A 16,940-nucleotide genomic window follows, 5' to 3' on the forward strand; every position below is an offset into this window, starting at 1 on the left:
CAAGGGGTGTGGAATATGTTAATTGCCATTGTTTATCGAAATAATAATAAATATTGTTCCTAACACACACGCCGTGCTATAAACGCCATACACTTTCGTTTTACCTTTACCCCTTATTAAAAGGATAATATATATTTTTAGTTCTTCCTGTTGGAAATTAGATGCGGATTACGTAGTAATATCGTTTCGTATCGTTGTCATTTGACCTTTTTTTTTGACGGAGTGGGAATGCGTTTACGCACGATGTGTGGGACTCGCCGCTCCTTTCCCCTCTCAGCCTACCCACTAAACCCACTCTGGCGTTTCATCCTCTTTGCCGTTCGTAAGGGCGCACTGGGATCGATGACATTCCACCACGGCGCCCTCCGGTTGTCATTTGACCTACCTAATCGGTATAAATACCTTTTTCTTAGTCAATCTGTGTAAGAATGTCCCATAATATTTATTTTATTTATTTATTATTATAAATTTTATCTAAATGCAAGTTGGCGCGCAATTATTATTGTTATTTGAATATGTTTACAGGAGAGCCATGTGGACCCGAGCCTCGCGGAGAAGCAGCGCATGCTCAAGAAGGCTCGGCTCGCGGACGCGCTCAACGACCAGCTGTCGCACCGGCCCGGCCCGCTCGAGCTCATCAAAAAGAACATCCTGCACACCGAGCAGGACATCGAGACCGCCGTCAAGTCTGGCACCCTCGCCTTCCGCGCCACCTCCGAGGGCGCCTCCGGCCGCCCCGAGCACCCCTCCTCCTACTGCGGGCCCCCCGAGGAGATCTCCCCCTCTCCCTCCCCGCCCTGCCTCCTCTCCCCTGCCCCTTCCCCCTCCCCGGCGCCCATCCAACATCCCGCTCCCGGTAAAGCCGACAAAAACCGCAAGAAGACTAAGCATAAGCAGCAGCAGCCAAAAGCGCGCTTTAAATTTCACGAATACAAAGGCCCCCCAAATGCGCATAAGGCGCCTTCACCTCCGGACTCGACCGAGACGCCGTACGAGCTGCTCCTCCAACAACAGCAGTTGCTCCTGCAGTTGATGCCGGCGTCGCCGGCGCCTTCTTCCGCTTCCATCGCGTCGGATTCCTCGGACGCGTATTCGGCGCCACCGCCTCCGCCGCCGCCGCCGACGCCTCTGCACGTTGCGCTGCATCACGTGCCGACGCGGTACGAAGACATGAAGGTGTCCGACCTTCGAGCGGAATGTAAGCGACGCAACCTGCGCGTCTCCGGTCCGAAGCCGCAGCTGATCAGCCGTTTGCGACCGTTCCTTCTGGAGAAGGGGGAGGAACCCCTGCGTTCGCCGGCGTCCGTCGCCTCGGTCGCCTCCGTCGCTTCGCCCGAGTCCCGCTCCGAGCCGGAGCCGCCGGAGGACATCGTGCAGTCCCAGCGGAGGCAGATCGAGGAGCTCGAGCGGAAGCTGGAGGCGTCGCGCCAGCAGCTGGAAGCGGTGAGACGCGAAGCGGCCGGCGCGGCCGCCAGCGACCAGAGCCGGAGGCTTCTCCAGGCGCACCTGTGTGTCACGCAGCTGCGCGCACAGCTGGATGCCCTGCAGCAGCCGCCCGCGCCAGCTGCGGCGCCGCCGCCGGCCGCGCCCGCCGCGCCGCCGCCGCCGCGCTACGTGCTGGCCACGTCGGACGCCACGCCCGACCGCCTAGTGCGCCTCTTCACCGTGGCGCAGCCCGCCGCCGCGGACGTGGTCGACCCGACCGCCGCCAAGACGGCCAACTACATCCTGAACGGCGTCAAGGTGGTCCCTATCGCGATATTACCCTCGCCGCATTATGAACCCGAGCGCGCCGCCGCGCCGCCTCCGCCGCCGCCTCCTCCGCCGATGCCGCTCCCGACGCTGCACGACCGCAACGAGGACATGGACGACGTCATCGAGCTGCTGGTGGAAAATGGCGAGTTACCGCCTTCGGTAGTGGGCGCGGCGGAGACCCAGCCGATGCGAACGGAGTACTTGACCGATAGTGCGGACGCGTTCTCGCCGGCGGAAGTTCTCGGAGACGGCCGGACGCGGGATTCGCTCGCCGCCGACGAGCTGCAGCGCGAGCTCAATGACATCCAGAACGAGATCTTGAACCACGCCGACCTCCACGCCGTCAACGGCAACCGCTGCGACATAGACTCGACCACCGCCGACATCGACCCGGAACTCAGCGTGGATTTACTAACTAATAACGATTTCCATCCGGACTTCAGCTCCGATCCCACGTCCGGCGACCACGACTTCTTCGGGCTGCTTTCGGGCGAAGCGGACCACGCGGACGAAACCTCGCAGACCGCGATGGACATAGGCGAGGACCCGCCCGAGCGCATGGCGATGACCCCGCTCACCAACGGCGACATCCTCGACCACACGAGAACGGGCTTCGAGGATATGGACGATTTGTCGCTGCCGTCGTTCCAGGAGGACATGATCCAGGAGCGGCCGTGCGAGTTCGACCTGAAGGAGTTCGGGATCGACATCGGGTCGAACATGACCGTCGACGGAGACGCGTACGACTACATGGACACGGAGCTGATCCCGAACCTGTTCGGGCGCGGGCACGTGCCGCAGCGCGACCCGCTGCTGGGCGCCGTGCTGTCGCGCCCGCCGCCGCGCCCGGCGCGCAAGCACTACTCGTGGGACCGCATCGAGTACGACGCCACCTGACCCCCGCAGCGCTGTGTGCACGTGCAGCCCCCCGCCCCGCCTCGCCACCACCGTTGCCAGAAGCACGCGCTCGCTATGACGCGCGACGCACCCCGCATCTAATTATCAATGTGGGCGCCGTCGAATGCCTTACTCGGTAGTTCAAATTTTATCGTTAAACAAAATATATACGCGTTCGGTGTCGTTTAAAATTTATGATCTCTAGTAGTCGGAGTGACGTCGCGAAGTGGAAATTGTGACGCTAATTTTATTCGCCGCGTAGCGACCCGCGCTAGTCTCCGGCGTCCCGGCCCTTCGGGATCGGGATCCTTAGTATTGACTAGATTAGAAGGAGGAGTTTGGTGATGTTTGAACACATAGTGTTGGCATCGATAGAATTAGTTCTAGACTTTGGTGTTTTGTACTTAACAGTTGAGGAGACTCGTTTGTACCGCTAGTTGATAATATAGTCTAATTATTAATTGTATCGTTATCTGAGCGCCGCCGTCATCGCTCGGCACTCGACCGTATCGAATCCATTCTATGTACTATTACTAGTGTGTATAGACATTGTCTACTTATGTATATATTGAAAGTATAATGTAATAATACTCAACATAGTTGTGGATTTCTGCATTCCGCCCGATGACTTAAAACGTAAGGGAAATTAATCATTAGGAAAGATGTTTCTGTCGAGGCACCAACGGTCTATCTTCGAGACACCTGCTACGTACACATCTTGTTAATTATTATTTATTAAAAATACAAATTGATGTTCTGTTAGTTAACAAAAATGCTGTATGATGCCTCTGTCATATGTAAAGCTATTTCCCAAAACATTGTATGACATTCCAGTCTTGTTGAAGTGCAACTTGCAGAGCTCCCGCACTCTAGCATCTGTCGACAATATAAACAGCGGAACCAATATTCGTGCAATAATTTGTCTCAGCATATTTGTGACAGTAACTAAGTTATTTGGAGAGTTTGAGAATTGCACGTTGACAAGCCATCGTCATGGGTGGGACCAGCTCGGGAACAAAGTTAGATACGAATCATTTAGTTAAAGTACGGAGCCGGCTCCGCGCATACATACAATTACACGGCAGGCCGAGGCAAGGGTTCTTAAACATCAATCTCTTCCTTTCAAACTTCGCGTAATGCATATAATCCTTTTTTGAGTTTTAAAGTCAGCTTCAAAAGCTACCTACGCAAAATCCGTCGCTTAAAACCTCCACGAGCCTTATTTTAGCGGCAAGAGTCGTGACAGATAATTTAAGTACATTGCTCGCGTGGCTGTTTTTGCAACCGACTGTAGAAAATCAAATTGTTATAACAAGTTATTGTATTGGAGAGTGTAATTAACATTGTCCTTAACATTTTGTTTTAACTAAAAGGATTCTTACGTAAACATTACATTCTTGAAAATATATCATTCCAATTTATTATTGTCTAAAGTGTAGGATAGGTGAACCATTATAAGTAAGTTGCTGTTTGGTTGAACTGCGAAGGCGGTATTGTACATTGTTTCTTCAAATCTCTCGCCTGTTTGTGTAATTGTTTGGCTGCATTATTTATAATTATTTATTTCATTATTTGATGGTGTACCGTTTGTTTTGATCGGGTGTGTTCATTGCGATGTGTGAGGTCTTCACTAATTTATTTGTGTTATATTAACTATATAGTTACGTTATTGTCATAACCCTAGTGTAACCAGAACAAGAGCGAAAGGAAACGTAGTTTTATGAAAGCAAATTGCCATTAATTGCATTTATGTATATGTTATCAGAATACCTTTAGAACAACGAATGTGGCGTTACTGCCCGCTTGTGCCAATCTGTTTAAATGATTTTGGATTCATCTTCCGCTTTGTGATATTATATAACATGCATATAATCTATATTTATATACAAATTATATAACCTATTCTGGGCTTTTTCAGCATATATAAATATATGGAGATTGGTCTGAATTTATTAAAGCTGGTGGTTAGAATATGTGACCGTACTTTAAAAGCGCTTGTATTTTGAAGTGCAGTCATATAAAGGTTGGTGCTAGTAGAATGTAAGATAACATTGATTTATATAGTATCATTTTTAGGATGTGCGTATACATATACAACCCATGTACTTGTATGTGTGGCTCTATAAATTTCAACCACTAATATCGTATTTATCACCTGCAGAGAATTAAGTTATTTTGCCTGTCAAACCAATAAGCAACACAAACAGCTGGTACAAATATCAAGTTGCCGTTTGGTTTTTAAATAATCTGTAAACATAAGTAATATTCCATTATCTAAGTAAATTTTAACAATACCCTTTAGATTTAAATATTTATAAAAATCTATTTGCTCATGAATTATCTAAAATGTACCTACACTGTATAGCCAATTATTGGAGTCAACGTGCGTGGTTGACTTATATTTCCATTTGTTGTTTTGTAATCGACTTCCATATTAACAAGCTTGTGTGTTTCATGGCTTTCATACTCACTCTTAAAAGAGTTAGTTTAAATGTATTTAACGAGAAACTAAGTGAGATTAATGTTTTGATAAATAGTATTTATGTATCTGCATATTTGTTATTGTTGTAATTATTTTAGGAAAGTTTTAATATTTGTTTTAACTAGATTATATTCCGAAGTGATAAATAAATCGTGCTGAATTTAACATGCGTACTTTAGCTCTCTGTAATGCGAGTATTTATAAAATAAGTATTATACATTGGCTTCAATGAACAATATCATGTAGCTATATTGGTTTGGTACATTTTCGCAAAACTCGGTTAGTCAGGGTCATAATCATAAATATGTAATGTACCCAAACTTACCCCTTATTTAATTGTATTAGGTTGAAAAATGTATAAGCATTTATGACCGTGACTAATACTGAACTATTTTTAAATTATATTATTGCAATAACCCTGCTTAGATCAGTTTTAATTGTTTTAGGTACCTAATATAGGGTACACAATATTGGACTTTAAGCCCATTTTCTAAAATAAGATAATAAATCATAGAAAAAAACAATAATCAATAAATACGTTGTGATAACTAATAGAGTCGATTCTATAGTAATCAGTTTTATACCTTGCCCTGTATTTGAAGCCTTGTGTACTAGCTTAAGGAGAGAATGTTACATTAAAAGTTTTGACACAAATAAATATTCTTTTATTATGGACCTCGAGATTTCCTATCCTATAAATTTAATTTAAGTTTACTCTGGATACGAGTGCAGCTTGGAGATGAGTCGGTTTTTTGTCTAGAAGTCTTCTAGAAATCGATTTTCGTTCATGTCCACTCGGACATGGGTATATTTGGTATCAGCGCATTCAGTATAATGTCCTGAACTGAACACAAATATATGAAAGGCCGTGAATCGCGGCGTGAAGCCGCGAACGTGAGTGTGGAGTCTAGTTCGCTAATCAGCGAAATCGACTCCACACTCGCGTTCACGGCTTCGCGCCGCGTAGTCTGGAGCGGGCTTGAGATAACAAGCGCGAAAGTGGTGGGGGTAGTTGCTGTGACGTCATAACGTCGGCAGTACAAAGTTTTTTACTTTTTTCTTTTAAACATCATGTGGTTGTGGGGTACCCAATGAAAGGGCTTTGTGAGTAGATCACAAATATATAACATACTGTAACATTTTCACTACGTCGTCTAACAAATTATTAGAAAACGTTCAAAAATTTCACAATCCACAGTTGACTTTGAACTGCTCTAAATTGAAAATGACTGAATGGATCGTTCCAAAATATATACCAAGTGACTGTTAATATCCTCTATATAATGTTAAAAAATAATTAACCAGATATCCGAATTGAATGATGACCTCAATCGCATCTCATCTTGGTCCAAAGACTTCGGAATAGCTGTGAACCCTTCCAAGTGTCAGGCTATCATTATCGGGAGTCTACGCCTGGTCCTAAATACCGATTTCACGAGTGTTGCACCGATTCTCTTCGAAAACATTGTCATCCCTTTTTCCACAAAAGTTAAAAACCTAGGATTGCTATTTGATTGTGGCCTGACCTGGGAACCCCAGGTGTCCGATATGTGTCGAAGAGTTGCGTATACCTTGCGATCACTGTATCTTAGGTTTAAACATTTTCTACCGATCTCTACCAAAACTCTCCTTATTCAAGCTCTGGTGTTACCTGTCATTGATTATTGTGATGTGTGCTGCACTAATGTGACGCAAGGATTACTGGACAAGCTCGACCGAGTATTGAACAACTGTATTAGGTTCATTTATGGCCTTCGCAAGTATGACCACGTATCCGCATTTCGCCGAGAACTCAACTGGCTTCGCATTCGTAATCGCAGAAGTCTCAAAATTTTATGCACCCTGTTCTCCATTCATTTGACCCAGTGGCGCCTGAATACTTGCGATCTAAATTTAAATTTGTAACTGCTCGACCAGGATGCGACCTTCGCACCGCTCGTAAACTTATTTTAGCTATCCCGCACCACCGCTCTGGTGCTACGAGCAATTCATTCACCGTGCAAGCCACCCGTCTCTGGAATGATTTGCCTCTCAGCATACGACAAGCCGAGACTAAGTTGACGTTCAAGCGCAAGCTGCACAAGTATCTTTTTTAAAAGTCTCACGATTAAGTGTCTGCATAGTAAATTTAGTAGCAGGTACAGATATTATACTACTCTTTGAGGTACAGTCAAGTGTAAAAATATGGGTGCATATAACTTACTCAAAAATATGTCCCATAGTTCTTAATTCGACGATGACATAAGAGCTATGGGACATATTGTCTATTAAAACATTTAGTTTTAGTGTTATTTACCAACTATGCTTCTCTGTTTGGCCTAAAGGTTGACTGGTAGAGAATGCCGTGTAGCATTAAGTCCGCTTTTTGTCACTGTATATTCTTACTGTGCAGTAAAGTTTAAAATAAAATATCCAAAAATAAGAAAAGTACATCAAAAAAACCAGATCTAAACAGTCTATTAATTTTTTCACCTCAGCAGCTCGAACAAGACTACTTTCGTCACTCCCTGGAGTGAGGAAAGTGCGACTTTCCTCACTGCAGGGAGTGACGAAAGTGCGACTTTCCTCACTCCAGGGAGTGAAACAAAGAAGCTTTTTAATTTAGTGAAGGCCATGAACTTCACCCCACTCCACACTTCACTACCACCACCACTTCATACTTCTATTACAAATTGTTTTTTTTTTTGTTTTTCTGTATTATTCTGTGTAATTCGAAATACGCTTTAACCTTTAATATGTTCTCACTACTGAGGTGAAAAATTATGTGTGCAACACGAGAGCAAAGTTATTTTACATCTCGTGTTTTTGAGTCCCTTGCTACGCTCAAGATTCTAACTTAGAATCTTTCGCTTTCTCGGGTCTCAAACACTCGCAAGAAAAACCAACTTTCCTCTCTTGTTGCACAAATAACTATTGAAATGTTCTTTTCACTAGTTTTCATTTGTTACCCATATTGCTATAGTAGGCAAAAAATAGTACATTACTACAGAGGCCGGGAAGTAAGGGGTTGCCGGCCGAATGCATATATACGGCCGAACGTAGTGAGGCCGGATAGTTATGAGGCCGACAACCCCTTTTCACGCCGATGTATGTATAGTGCTTTTCTCAAACATGCAATGAAATAAATAAAGAAATCTCCACGAAATCAAAGTTTTAATTCTAAAGAAACTAAAAGTAAACTAGGCACAAAATATAACTACCACTTGTACCTATCTTTATCACACGTGTCGTATATTTTACACATGTAGTTAATCAATTTATTACACAAATGTTCAAAGGTATATTTATGTATCTTTGATTTTTCGCCTTGTATCCTCTGACTGTAGTTTTAGCCACATAACTAAGATTACATCGTTTTTTATGTTGATATTATGCTTCACATACATCGTTGCCTTAAACATGGAGTATAATTAACAGGTATTCATTTAATATTTTCGTCGGAACTCATATTAAATAACACAATAAACAACGCACAATAAATCCAATAAAATATAATTACAGATACACAATGAAAAATGTTCAACTTTACCTCCAAAACGATTAAAAAACCACCAACGCGTGTTTGAGTAGACATTTTTACCGCTAATATTTAAATGAAATATGTTTGTCAAAGGACTGTCTCATTTCAAACATAGACAGAGATAATCATACTATCTTTGTCTTACACTGGTACTAGCACCCAAAAGAAAAGGATGAGTATAGTTTTTTTGTTCTTATTTACTGACAAACTGGTTTGACCAACTATATTTTAATCTGTATTTGTAGGTAAATTTGTAATTAAATATTATTGGAATTTGTTAATAATGTTTTATTTATATATTTTTTGTAAATTCGATACAAATAAAACTGCAAAATATATTAATAATCGTTTATTGTTTTTTTAAGGGGTATTGGCAGAATCTCATTCCGAACCATAAGCAAATATTGGTTATAATTTTTTTTTTGGCTGAATGCCATGATGCTGTGTCTCAAATATATGTGAAATGGAAATTAAAAAAGAGCCACTTCCCGGCCTAGGCCTGCAACTTTGTATGAAATTTCATTACAGGCCCCTCGTCTAACCGCGCCGGAGTCGTGATACTTCCCAGCTAAATATAAAGAACGTAATATCAATATTACATAGCATGTTTGAGAAAAAACAATTCCCCATCCCTTTTTTCATTAGCGGGCGCCATTTTCAGAATTTATATATAGCCTTGTAAAGCCCGACGCGATTCGTTTAAGAGTTGCAACCGCTGTGTGGCGCTGTCGTCGTGAACGGTCCTAATAGCACATCTATAGGAGCCTGCCATCTATGTTGTCTGTGGTTGTTTCTGACACATGAAGAAAATGGCAGTTCGCGATCTTGGTGAAAATATCACGAAAACATAGCTGTCGGCGTATTTACTATTTACAACCAAATTGTGGAACTAGTGCTACAGTGTAGTGTACAAGATAAATGGAACACTGGAACAGTTTCATACCTTTAGTTTGTGGCAATTTAAGTTAAAGTAATTTGAGTACTTTTTATTATTTTTACATACTGTAGATAGTATTCTCTGAAAGAGTATTTTTCCAAATAAGTTATGATATTAGGCGAAACTCTGTTGTTTTCTCTGTCTTTAATCGATAGTGGAGCGATATTATTTTTGTTAGTTTATTTTATTATTACCCTATCTGACTTAGAATGTGACTACTTGAATGCTCAAGAATGTTGTGACAAACTAAACTATTGGCTGCTACCAAGATATATAGGACACTCGTTTATGACTTTTCTGTTATTACTGCACGGGCAGCTGCTACTATTCCTGTTAAATCTGCCTATGCTCATATGGTTAACTTACGAATATTTTACTATACCACAAGGTAACCTCGGAGCCTACGATCCAGCCGAAATACACAACCGCGGACAGCTAAAGAAGCACTTGCGCGATGTGATGATCTATGTCGGGTATTACTTGATATTTTTCTTCATTTATCTGTACTGCTTTATACTAGCTATACTAAAAGGCGATCCACTGAATCGCCACGCCGATGACGAGATCGTAACAGAGCTATAGCATCAGCAATGGCAGACACTCTCGAGTCTGGGAGCGAGGGCGCCGGAGAGGCTGGCGAGGCAACAACACCTCATGGGATTGTGAAATGTCTGAAATTACCACTGCCTGAAAACATTTTAGCTTATCTAGAAAAAAGGGAAGTACTAAGGGATGATCAGATTGGGCCTTGTAATAGTTTGGCAGAAAAAGTTACTTCTAATTATATTATAGCCAAAGAAATTATTAGCAACTTGTGCTGGCAGGAGAAGATGCTAGCTAAGCTTGTGTGCAGCACATGGCTTTCTGCTGTACACACATTGGAGCGGGAGCAACTCAGTCCTGCAGACTTTGTTATGGATTTGCACTCTTGCTGCTCCTCTAGAGTGGGGATAGAGTACAAGAAGTCTGCCAACTTTGCTACGGAGCCCTTAGTTGTACTAACCTTTGCAAACACAGCCGGTTTCAATATAACATGCAAATGTAAAGTCATTTGCCCCATTCCTTGTATGCCACCCTGTGAAAAGGAACACTGTTGTAAGTAGTATTCAACCATTTTGTTTGACAAAATATATGAGTGACTTGTAAACTCTGCTAAGTTTGTCTTTGTATTTACAGTGCTGGATCTGGTGCAGAGATATGTCAGTGCTCCAAAAGATTGTATGCTGACAGTGCGAGCTCAGTACCTCTCATACATGCCGCTTCCACAGTCTATAACTTATGAACATGCGATCACTCGCCACATGTTTGTCCGCTCGAATCCATTCATCGGAGGAGTTTACATCCCAAAGCTACCTGATGTTCAATTCCACGTAATAAACATAAAGTCCAAAGGAGATATAAAATCTGATTTCTATAGAGAAATAGACAGAATCTCGGAAACTAGAATCTTCAAGGGAGTAATTGTTTATGTAACAGAGAAATATCTTTTGCACTCAGTGCAGGATATTGTTTTCTTAAATTACTTAAAGGAAGTGTAAGTACCAAATTGTAAATCTAACTTAAATTATACTTAGAGTAACTTAAAATTATCCACTATTCTCCTTGACTCATTTTACTATAGTAGTGTTGTTTAGTATTTTAGTATTTATTTGCTGTCAAACTTAAAAATATGCTTTCATTTCAGACAACCTGATGTTCCATATGCTTTGGGAGGATGCATAGTGGAGGATACAATGTTTGAACAGAGTGATCTAAATCACATTGTAGACCAAGTAAATGAGGGCAAAGACTTCATCACAGAGAATCTGATCTCAATCGGGCTGTTTTCAGTTCCAAAAGGCGATAATAATAAGGAGAAAGCTGATAGGTACAACTTTGAAGTGTACTCACTTATCATTGATACCTCAGATTGGGCCAAATCAAGAATAAGCAGTGCAATCACTGAGGTAATCTATTTATAGCTTATAGCTTACCAAAAATTTTAGTTATACTTAACTCTTTATTAATATAAAAGTTACAGCAACTACACACATGTGATTTGACTGATTACAGATATCCAAACGACATGTGAAAGACGAAATAAAATTAAGCTTAATGCACACAGACGGTGGGAGCGGGCGTGATTGTCACCAAGCGGGCCCGCAGCATAGTGTGAAAGCTCGGCGGGCGGGCGTGCGCGGGTCGAGCGGTTATATTTTATTACAACTAAAATGGACCTTAATACAGACTATGTAAGACCCGCCACCCAGCTTTCACACTTCGTCGCGGGCCCGCTTGGTCACGCTCACGCCCGTGCACGCCCGCTCCCGCCGTGTGTGTGCATTAAGCTTTAAGAATCATGTATCTATTTGTTAAGATTCTGACAACAATGTGTGGTTGATAGTTTGCAGGACACGTGCCAAGATTCGAACACAGCGTGGCAATCAAACTCTCCTGTCTCGGACGCGACCAAAAGCACGAAGTTGAGCAGGACTACTTCAGAGCATCATTTCCACAAACTCGCATCGCCGGCTGCTACGGGAACGGCGAGCTGGGAATCAACCATCCACCGCGACAGCCCGACAAACAACCGAACCTTGCCAAACGTGTCCGCCAAGATACGGGCCCTCACTTTGGAATTATGTACTCATATTCCACGGTTTTCATGTACATTGGCTGGGGAAAGAGCTCAGCTCCTGTGGAACCGTCGGCAAGCCTTCAAAAGACACGCAGCAAGACCCAAGCGCGATTTCGAACGAATTAGCACGGTTCTGAACTACTTAGAGGTTTTCTCAAAAGCTTTCAATATGATTACACACTTTCGATTTCGTATTGTCTTTAAAGTGGGTAGTTTTTATTAGTACAAGGTGAAAAGTAGAAATGAGTGCTACATAAATAAATAAATACCCGAGTTGGTGCTTGCAAACCCCTTAAGGGTATTCATTTAACCAATTTAGAAACCATAGCCCTGTAGCCTCTAGTGGTCTAGTGGTCATTAGAGAATGAATACAGTAACAACAAGATTGTTAGGGTCGGTTGCACCAAACTGTTTGTCATCGTTAAAGAGTTCACTAAATTTGATTGTATGGAAAGTTTCATAGTAAACCGCCGCGGCGCGCCAGGTGACGTTGATCAGTCTGTCAAGTGTGGATGGTGCAACTGGCACTTAGTCTATCTCGCGCGCGAGATACTGTCGCGGCGCTCGTGTGCTAAGCCCACTGACTGATTAGTTAATCAGGGATATTATTTCAAAAAAATCTGCCCATGCATAATAATGGATTTCTGCTTTTCACCCTACAAATTTGCACCATATGAAATAGTTAATATTCCCATATTCTATATATTTAGTATAAAGCCATCCCACCCCATGTCTATTACCTTAAAGTATAAACAAAAATTCAGTGTAATTCCTTATACATGTAGACTTGAAGGGGCCCACTGATTACCAGTCTCCAGATATCGGCTGTCAGTTGTTCGGAACTGTTGAATTTTTGTTCTAACTGACAGGCTGATATCGTCTGGCGGACTGATAATCAGTAGGCCCCTTTACAATTAAAATAACACATTGACTATGTATTTACGCATCAATCATTTAGGTAAGTATAGGGTAGTAGTAAGGATTTTCTTATATTTTACTGTAACTGTTTTATTCCAGGAGAATGTCTGAGATGATATAAGATTTTGATTTAATTTGCAATCCTCGGGTACTCTGGCGAAATTTACCTTCATGAAATGATAAATTGAAGTAGAATAGCAACATTAAATTGTGGATTCCTAAAGGTAATGAAATGAAACGAAAATCTTTATTATGATTTAGTGCGCTTTCCGCGAACATCGAATATCGAAACTTCGGTATGTTCTCTATTGCGGAGATAATGAAAGTGTGATTTTCGATGTTCGCGGTAGCCTCCAGTTTTCACATGGTTCTGGAATAAAATTGATAATTGAAATAAGTATCTCATAGTGACCCTACAAGACTTGCTACAAATGAGACCGAATGGTGTTACAAGTACAGGGTGCCTAGCCAACATGCCAATCGTTTGCTCAACGACAACGAAACGCTATCGGTTTCTCTATCGCACTAATATATAAGAGTGATAGACGTAAAGCGTTTCGTTGTCGTACCACAAACGATTGGCATCTTGGCTAGGCCCCCAGGTGTAAAATTATTTATGATTATAGATTTAGTTAAGGTAGGTCGATATTCTCGGTGACAGTGAAACTTGCTACCATTCTTTAAAATCAATCAAAACATTACCGGACTAATTTTATGTAGTAGGTAGAAGAACAGTTAACACGTTGTACACTATTGACCGAAGATGGATAGAAATGACATTTAACTACTTAGTGGAAGGTGTATGCATTGCATTATGTAAAGAAATAAATCAAATTAAGGAAGTTAATCGTTTCAGTTTTTAGACGCCTAGTGGGCTAAATTCGTAGCATAGACAAAGTAAAAGGTGGCTATCCATCAGAGCAGGGTTTTTATGCTCCATGTGCAATGGGCTAAATTCGTAGCATAGACAAAGTAAAAGGTGGCTATCCATCAGAGCAGGGTTTTTATGCTCCATGTGCAATATGTGCATAAGAACCCTACTCACGTAATCACGGTCCATATCCCGGTCGATATAAATCGAGTGATAGTCTTACCCCGGTGATAGTCTTACCCCATCTTACCTTAGCGGGTTTTCCATTGACATCCAAAGATTGATTGCAAATTACCCGGCTGTGGTTCATTGGGCCAATGCCCCGATTTCCTCACGCACTTCTCACGGACATTATCCTACAGTTAGTTATTGATACCTTCCCTCTGCACCACTGATGATCATTCATTACTATTAAAGGTATTTCGCTAGCTCGGAATAGTTGGAATTACCTGTGATGATTCAGTTAGAACGTCAAACGTGGCCAGGGGGCGCCATAAGCCTTCAGCAAGAAGTGCATATAGGTACCTACTTGGAAAAATTCGACCTAAGTATGCCGCCGTCCCTCGGTAGCCGAATAACACAGGAACCTGCCGCGATAGCAGAGGACGCTGGTCCGATACCGCTTTCCAGCCTGGGGTACTGGAGGCCTTGGTCACTTTTTCTTAGTAAGTATATGACATTTATATTATTTCAGTTTACTGATGATCATGTTGGCTAAGGTCGGAATGAAAACACAAACACATCATCATAATCATCATAATTTAAGAGCATGGTTCTTGTCGGTGGAGTATGGGCCAGTTTTCTCGGTCCTCGGCCAGGTTCTTTAGGTCCCTGTAAGACACGACATTTGCTTTCGCCTTCAGTTGTTGTGTGTAGCTTGCTCGTGGTTTTCCGCGGCCTCTTCTCGCTTCTATCTTGCCTTCTAATATAGTGTTAAAGAAAGTGTCGTGTCTTATCAAGTGACCTATCATACACATTAACACAAACACATTTTTAGGTAATTATGTACAGTCAGCATCAAAATAGTGACGGCCAAACAATACAGGGTGATCGATCCAAATGGGTCAGTAGAGAGAAATTAGGAACTATGAGAGATAGCGACATCTGTTGTTAGTAACCATGGCTTCGATTCTAGATTTATAGATTTAATAATAATGGCATTCAGTTTTTTATTTTCAAAGCGCTGGTGGCCTAGCGGTTAGGGCGTGCGACTTGCAATCTGGAGGTCGCGGGTTCAAACCCCGGCTTCGTACCAATGAGTTTTTCGAAACTTATGTACGAATATCTTTGATATATACCAGTCGCTTTTCGGTGAAGGAAAACATCGTGAGGAAACCGGACTAAATAATCCCAATAAGGTCTAGTTTCCCCTCTAGGTTGGAAGGTCAGATGGCAGTCGCTTTCGTAAAAACTAGTGCCCACGTCAATTCTTGGGATTGGTTGCCAAGCAGACCCCAGGCTCCCATGAGCCGAGGCAAAATGTCGGGACAACGCGAGGAAGATGATCATGGCATTCAATTTTTTATTCAAATTTCAGGATCAATTATACAAACAAATACTATTTACACGCGTTTACATAAAGAATATTGACCAGGTTCGATTCCCGGTTATGTATGAAAAAAAAAAAAGTTTTAATGTCATTATTATTAAATCTAAAATCGACGCCATGGTTCCTGAGAACAGATTTCGCTATCTCTCATAGTTTCTGACTTCTCCATACTGACCCATTTGGATTGATCAACCTGTATATAGTCATACCTTTGCACTTTGCTACCATAAGCCCCCACCAGACTATGTGCATGAATCGCGGAGCGAACATATCGCGACCATTGAACGATCAAATTTCTTGAAGTCGGTAAAAAAAGGTTTTTTATATATAGTTGGTCAAGCAAATCTTGTCAGTAGAAAAAGGTGCGAAATTCCAATTTTCTATGGGACGATATCCATTCGCGCGTACATTTTTTTAAATTTGCCGCCTTGTTCTACTGACAAGATTCGCTTGACCAACTATAACTCCGTTTTAGAGTATTTTATATATTGAGTTGGGTAAGCGAATACAAATCGGCTGATTTAAATGGGCGTGTCTGATATAGATATATCAGACACGCCCATTACTCTCTTAATTACCCTGATGCTCACTCACTTTATAAGCAGTATCATGAGCGTGGAGAGGAAAGAGAAATCATGTAGTGTTGACAGTCATGGTCATGTAACATTTCGTCACGGACATTTTCAATGGCATGCTGATCATTATGGGTCTTTCACCGGTCTTTTGAGTCGATAAATCATAAACTACCTATTAGTCTAAACAAAAAAATTCAAAATCGGTCTTCTGATGCGACTGGCAAATCATATTAGGTACTTTTTGGCAGCCGTGTTTTTTAACCTAATTAGACCCCACTGAATTCGAATTGGCCGGTTGCCCGATCGAAATCTTGACCGGAAGTGAGATATTCAAGATGACGGCCAATATTACCCTACATAGCGAGATAGCGACCCTAATGAGTTCCTTGTATGGCCGGAGACCCATATTTTTTATAATCATTGTTGCAATAAATAACAGTAATAATAACACGTATTTCCTGAAAGTTGGAGTACCTACCTAAATTGGTTTTAAATATTACAGACCTTTAAAGATAGAAAAAACCGGCCAAGTGCGAGTCGGACTCGCGCACCGAGGGTTCCGTACATTACACAATTTAAACAATGTATTTTTTATGTGAAACGTGAGTGAAATGTAAAAAAACTACTTACTAGATCTCGTTCAAACCAATTCTCGTTGGAAGTTTGCATGGTAATGTACATCATATATTTTTTTAGGTTTATCATTTTCTTTACCACTTTGGAAGTGTCTCTCGCGAAAACTATTCAGTTTAGAAAAAATATATATTAGAAACCTCAATATCATTTTTGAAGAAATCATGAATCAATATCATCCATAGA

General features: G+C 42.0%; 3 protein-coding genes across 4 annotated transcripts in view; all 3 read left to right on the forward strand.

The window, feature by feature from the left end:
* Window positions 1–5,792, forward strand: part of LOC134745113 (protein piccolo) — a 63,853-nt gene extending 58,061 nt beyond the window's left edge. For both annotated transcript variants that reach the window (XM_063679067.1, XM_063679066.1), the window contains exon 6: window positions 526–5,792. In XM_063679067.1, coding sequence (XP_063535137.1) covers window positions 526–2,652 — 2,127 coding nt within the window. In that variant the 3' untranslated portion in view covers window positions 2,653–5,792. The remainder of the gene's footprint in view (window positions 1–525) is intronic.
* Window positions 5,793–9,474: 3,682 nt separating this feature from the next.
* Window positions 9,475–10,173, forward strand: LOC134745526 (protein cornichon homolog 4). The gene has a single exon (XM_063679575.1). It carries the CDS (start codon window positions 9,700–9,702, stop codon window positions 10,171–10,173), a length of 474 nt encoding a protein of 157 aa, XP_063535645.1. The 5' UTR covers window positions 9,475–9,699.
* Window positions 10,174–10,181: 8 nt separating this feature from the next.
* Window positions 10,182–13,927, forward strand: LOC134745525 (uncharacterized). Its single transcript, XM_063679574.1, has 4 exons — window positions 10,182–10,686; window positions 10,768–11,125; window positions 11,276–11,537; window positions 11,975–13,927. The coding sequence occupies exons 1-4, from the start codon at window positions 10,182–10,184 to the stop codon at window positions 12,332–12,334; spliced, it is 1,485 nt and encodes a 494-aa protein (XP_063535644.1). The 3' UTR covers window positions 12,335–13,927.
* Window positions 13,928–16,940: the final 3,013 nt, after the last annotated feature.

Source organism: Cydia strobilella, chromosome 11, assembly GCF_947568885.1.
Source record: "Cydia strobilella chromosome 11, ilCydStro3.1, whole genome shotgun sequence".
Taxonomy (NCBI): Eukaryota; Metazoa; Arthropoda; class Insecta; order Lepidoptera; family Tortricidae; genus Cydia; species Cydia strobilella.